General features: G+C 43.7%; 1 protein-coding gene across 1 annotated transcript; it reads left to right on the top strand.

The window, feature by feature from the left end:
* Positions 1–3076: 3076 nt before the first annotated feature.
* Positions 3077–4490, top strand: LOC123133276 (expansin-B2). The gene is made up of 3 exons (XM_044552786.1): positions 3077–3324; positions 3423–3532; positions 3686–4490. Exons 1-3 carry the CDS (start codon positions 3141–3143, stop codon positions 4211–4213), a joined length of 822 nt encoding a protein of 273 aa, XP_044408721.1. The 5' UTR covers positions 3077–3140; the 3' UTR covers positions 4214–4490.
* The last annotated feature ends 1670 nt before the right edge of the window (positions 4491–6160 follow it).

Below are 6160 nucleotides of genomic sequence, written 5' to 3'. Positions count from 1 at the left end.
CATCTTCCTGTGTCAACCCCAACAACCGAACAAACCTTTCTCTATGAAACTAGTCAAGATACAATTTCCAAAGAAAATAAAGACGATTTCCTTCAACATTACATGATTGTCTATATTGGTAAGGAAAAGAGTGATGTTTGCATTATCAACTTATTCAACGTTGGTGGTCGTAGAGCTCAATCTTAGTTAATAGAAACGGAACATTCTTTTGTAGTTCCAAACATATGTTTTTATGATTTGTCATCAAGTCTATCATGATACATAAAATATCGTGATGTTCCACGAATTATGTGAACGTTGGCTTTTCGCACCCCCCCCCCTCATGTCAAAATCCTGGCTCGGCCCTTGTGTGCTCTAAAACAGAAACATGGCAACGACAGATATGTGTAGGATATGCATGCGGTGCACAAGATAGTTCGTGCCACTCTTTACTGGATTGTGCAATGTCCGGGAGTACTTGGGCATTATCAAAGGAGGAGATGGTGCAACACATGTCTATGAATCGAGATGATAATGCAAAGAATTGGTTATTTTGAATGATCGAATCACTTCCCAAAGATGAGATCATCGCCATGATTGTCACGCTTTGGGCCATTAGGTCTGCTCGACGGAAAGTTATACACGAAGGATTTTTTTCAAACACCTTATGCAACCCACTGTTTTATATTAAACTATCTAGCAGATCTGCAGCTACATATTAAGCTGGACACAAGAGCGCATGGTGTAGCTGCTCCAAGGTCGATGTCATAGATCCCTCCCTCGGATAAACATATGAAAGTGAATGTCAACGCGGCGGTTGCCCGGCATGAAGGCTTTGGGGTTATCGCCGCAGTCTATCGTGGTGGTAATGGAGTCTACCAGTGGGCCTCGGCAATGGTGTACAGAAAAATTGATGCTCCAGAAGTCTTGGAAACTTAGGCAATTCATGGAGCACTTGCCCTTTCCGATGATCTATATTTGCATAAAATATCAGTTGTGTCCGACTGCAAAGTGGTCGTGCAAGCAATCAAGTCCGGTACATCTGCACTATATGGGGCTGTCGTACATGAAATTATAAATCGCTCTAGAGTTTTTCCCTTCTTGTTTGATCAGCCCATAATTTAGAACCTCGAATGTTGAGTCTCACAAACTTGCAAAGCATGCTTTAACTCTGGATACTGGTCGCTATTATAGGTTAGGTCAGCCCGGAAATCTTGTTTTCATCCCTGTAAATCTTGTGACGGTTGAGTAAAGCTTTGTGGGTTTGTCTAAAAAAAGCAAGTGGAGTGCTAGCGCTCCATCGCCTAAAGAGAGGCCAGCTTCCTGTGGCCCATTGAAACTATTATTCTTTACTAAAACTTATATAAATAACCATAAGGTATGTTGGCATACGATATTCTCATGGTCTAAGAAACCAAAGTAAATGTTAACATTTTATATAAAAATACCGGCAAGATGATAACAATGTGATTTATAAGATGGGTTCGTCCGACACCATTGTTCTAATTATTGATAGCATCCTTGTTACTTTAACAATGATCATGATTGGGAAACCAAGATCATCATCAATACATGAGCTAGTCTTAGAGTCATGACTAGAAATCATACTTGTGTTTAGGGTTGCACACATGTAATTGAGTTTTCTTCCGAATCTCATATTCAGTAATCAATGCAATTATAGTACAGAAATATAAACTAATTATAAACATGAAAATATAATAATACATTTATTATTGATTGTAGGGCTTAGTTTCAATAGATGTGGGGCCAAATAAAAAAACCAAGAAGCCCTCCAAATTTTCTCAACTACACACTTCTTACCAAGGGTGGGGCCAATCCCCCCCCCCCCCCCCCCACCCCCCACACACACATAGCTTTGCCACTGTCTACAGTCCTATTGTGAGATGGTCTGATATTGTACAATAGCCAGTTCATACTCAATGCACTCACTAGTGCTTCTAGCCACGAGTACGTCTATGGTTCGTCACCCTCATTCTGTGGATCGTTGATCGACTAATGGTGGTATCTGTATGATATTCAGGAAAGCATCTCACGTCACGTACAACGTGCATGGTGATGAATGAGTTGTTGTAGTTATTGGACTGTTGACAACAGTCGTTCGTAGTCATGTGCAAGTAAGTACGTGCAGTTTCATCTCATACACTAAAGGTGTATGTAGTATATGCTTGTCTGTAAGAGAAACTCTATGAGAGTCATCATATATGCCCGATCACCAAAATAACTGCTATTATGACAATTTTGGCAAAAACACTCCAGAAGAGTCATCATCTTGTCGAGGATCGTCATAAATTACGGAGCATCTTTTCATCGAACTGACACACGGTTTGCACCACAAAAACATGCCAAATGGATCGGTCATCGCACACATTTTGTTTCCTGACACATGATTTTTTTTGTCTAATGTTTGTGATGCCTGGGTCGCACACTGTTCGCTCCAAGAGTGTGATACGTTGTCTGCAAGTTGGTAGTGACGATGGTGCTTACATGCATACACGTTGGGCCCATAGCACCATAATGCAGTGATAAATCAATGATGGAGTTTACATGCATGCATGCACGTACAAAATTGGCTGATCAGGAATCAAAATTTAGTATACGTTGTTTTCTTAGGACTATAATTGAATATATATATATAGCGGATCCATATTTCATACTACAAAAGAAAGCTGGACATGATTAGCATGACTATAGTACAAACTTTCTTGCAAACATTTTAATATTTGAAATGGCCTGAAGATATAACGTGCGGCCTGGTCTTATGGCATATGTAACGATGGTCTGACTTTGTCTGCAATCAACAACTTGACTTGTGCACCCCCCAAATGATTAGCGGATGATTGGTGATCACCGCCAACATGTGATTGTATTGTACGCGCGTAAACCGGCCGGTGCCTGCATTCCTCCATGATTTGCTCCGTAGCCATGTTACCTTGCAGCCCTAAACACGCCATACGCGTAGTCGTCTCGTCGGATGCAACTGCAACTTGCACCGACTCGTCGTTCTCACCTTATTTGGCTCATTGGCCTGTCTATAAATGCCCTGGCAATGTATCCCGTCCAGCCATCACAACACAAACAAACAATCAAACGGAGTACACATCTTACAAGGTTAGTAAGAAGGTTGTTCATAGTCGACCAATATGGCTGGCGTCTCCACCAATGCCATTGCCCTTGTGCTTGTGACACTCCTCTCCGTGCTTGTCACGTCCGTCCGTTCTGCGGCCAACTACGACACCGCCGCCGCTAGATCCTACAACTCCGGCTGGCTCCCCGCCAAGGCCACCTGGTACGGTGCGCCCACCGGCGCCGGCCCCATGGACAACGGTACGCCCATATCTATGCTCCGATGGCGGCGCACATTTTCATGCATCAACTACGTACGTAGTGCTAGTAATAGTGCTGATCTACGGATGGATTTGCAGGCGGTGCTTGCGGCTTCAAGAACGTGAACAAGTGCCCCTTCTCCTCCATGACGTCCTGCGGCAACGAGCCTCTGTTCGACGGCGGCGCAGGCTGCGGCAGTTGCTACGAGGTACTTCCTTCGTTTCAAAATAGATGACCCAACTTTGTATTAACTGGAGGAAATACGTACGTAATACTGCATTAATTAATCCGACACCAGATAGTATCGGTTAAATTAGTTGGTCAAACTCAAAACTCCCATGTGCATGTATTCGTCCTTCAGATTCGATGCATCGCCGCCAACAACCCTTCCTGCTCCGGCCAGCCGAGGACGGTCGTCATCACCGACATGAACTACTACCCCGTGGCCAGGTACCACTTCGACCTCAGCGGCACTGCGTTCGGGGCCATGGCCAAATACGGCCTCAACGACAAGCTCCGCCACGCCGGCATCATCGACATGCAGTTCAGGAGGGTGCGCTGCAACTTCCCGGGCATGAAGGTCACCTTCCACGTCCAGCATGGATCAAACCCCAACTACCTCGCAGTCCTCGTGGAGTACGCCAACGTCGACGGCACCGTGGTCCGCATGGAGCTCATGCAAACCAGGAACGGGCGCCCAACGGGGTCCTGGGAGACAATGCGCCGCTCCTGGGGATCCATCTGGCGGATGGACACCAGCCGCCCGCTGCAGGGGCCCTTCTCCATGCGTATCACCAGCGACTCCGGGAAGACGCTTGTGGCCAACAATGTCATCCCGGCGTACTGGCGGCCGGACAAAGCTTACTGGTCCAACGTCCAGTTCTATTGATTTTGGCTCAATCAATTAGGTGCTTTTCCGATGGATTCCGATCGAATTGATGCTCCTGGATTTCTGTTCTCACCAAACGCCACCTATTGTTCATTGTGAGTGGTAAGACCTTGTATAATGCAAGGTCTTTAGCGAGATATATTTGTAAAAAAGGAACCAATAATTTCTTAAGTATCGGTGTTTATTTGTAATGTACTTTAGCACAGAAGCTTACTTAGACACCTCTGTTATCCGGAAAAAAAATCGGTGCTTAAGGAAAACCAGTTTATATTTGCAAGCTCCTCTACATGGTCCAGATGTTGCTAGATAACCGGATTATCAACATTGGCTGGCCAATGCATGTTGCCGGGCTCTTTTCTCGTTCACTACCCCGTGGATTAGAGCTGCGCAAGACCGAGTAATATGTCGGTTTTCTACCTTTGTTTCTATTTTTTTCCTTTTCTTTTTTATTTATTTTTGTTTCTTTTCTGAAATTACATGGATACTATTTTTAAATCCTGATTTATGATAATAACACACACATTTTAGGCATTTAATTAAACATGGCAAAAACAATTTAATTATGCCTTTTTGCCTAGAACATCAGGATATCACCAAACTTCACAAGTGACTAGAACACTCGACCATATTTCCTAAGAAAAAACAGAAATATTTGTATTTGCTATTTTTTAGTTTTCCTATTCATTCGGGTGTATGTGCATGGATCCATGTTCATCGATGTATTTCGTTATGTTTCACTGACAGGTTTGGGTTGTGGTAGCTGACAATTTTAATGTTATTATGCCTGATTCTTTTGCTGTGCTTTCTTCCTTTTGGAAGAGGAAACACTTTGAGGCTTTGAACATTGTTACTGTTGCTGCCTTGTGGAGCTTATGGCGTTTGCGAAATGATTTTGTTTTCTAGGGACGAAGATGTCGAAGTAGACGCTGTGTCTTGGATCTGTTGGGAGCAACGATCGGGCAATGGAAAATCTTATGTTCAGAGTCTCGAGGTGCACTTCTTCTCCGGTGCTTAAGACTGTTGGACCACCGAAGAGGGGAGTTGCTTAGGATTGTGTGTCACTAAGGCATCCTCGGAGCGTCGATGGGTTGCATCCTGCTAGTTTGCACATCATTGCTTTGATCTATCTGTGAGCTGGCATGTATGATTACCTGGCTATGTATCCCTTCTAGATCTGCCTAAAAAAACTATGTAATAGGGCAGCTTAAAACCTAGCTTTCTCTTCTGTGGCAGATACTCTCCGGTTGCCGCCGAGCGTTGTTAACAGTTTATGTTGCTGACTTTTGCTTTGGCTTTATAAAAAGTTGGGGCGGGGGGCAACCCATTTTGATTCAAAAAAAGGTAACCTAGTGTTATTCGAAAATTCCCCGGTTTCATGTTATTCGGAAGAAGTTAGTTAACAAGACTTTATCAACTTCCTCAGTGGATTCCTTTTGATGAGCATGAGATGGATGAAGTTAGAAAGCACAACTCTTTGTACCCTCCTTTTACTTTCTGTTATTTAGATCAAATAAGGTAAAATTATTATTTTCTGTCTTTTTTCTGAATTATCCATGCAATAAAAAAATATCCCGAAAATAAAAGTTCTCCAAATGCCCTGAAAATGGAGTATGATTTTTTGTAGAATATTTAAGAATTTCTAGCACTTAGAACACACCAGGGGGACCCACCATCTGGCCATGAGGGCACAGGGCAACCCCCGGGGCGCGTTCCCCTGCCTCGTGGGCCCCACGTGGCCCCCCTCCACTTATTCCAGCACCCACACACTTCGTCTTCCTCCAGAAAAAAACATCACATAGCTCAAACCCGTGTTCTAGCTCGTTTTGCTGTCATTTTTTGATCTCCTTGCTCAAAACTCCATTCACAAAACTGCTTTGGGGGATTGTTCTTCGGTATGTGACTCCTCCAATGGTCCAATTAGTTTTTGTTCTAGTGCTTTATTTATTG

The sequence above is a fragment of the Triticum aestivum genome, chromosome 6B, assembly GCF_018294505.1.
Source record: "Triticum aestivum cultivar Chinese Spring chromosome 6B, IWGSC CS RefSeq v2.1, whole genome shotgun sequence".
Classification (NCBI taxonomy): Eukaryota; Viridiplantae; Streptophyta; class Magnoliopsida; order Poales; family Poaceae; genus Triticum; species Triticum aestivum.
This window is presented reverse-complemented; position numbering and strand designations above follow the sequence as displayed.

What these genes read in the sequence shown, in the direction of transcription:
- LOC123133276 (XM_044552786.1), top strand. Translation starts at nt 3,141, where the DNA reads ATGGCTGGCGTCTCCACCAATGCCATTGCCCTTGTGCTTGTGACACTC. An exon ending in CGCCGGCCCCATGGACAACG is followed by an intron (nt 3,325 to 3,422) that starts GTACGCCCATAT and finishes ATGGATTTGCAG; the next exon opens with GCGGTGCTTGCGGCTTCAAG. An exon ending in GCTGCGGCAGTTGCTACGAG is followed by an intron (nt 3,533 to 3,685) that starts GTACTTCCTTCG and finishes TTCGTCCTTCAG; the next exon opens with ATTCGATGCATCGCCGCCAA.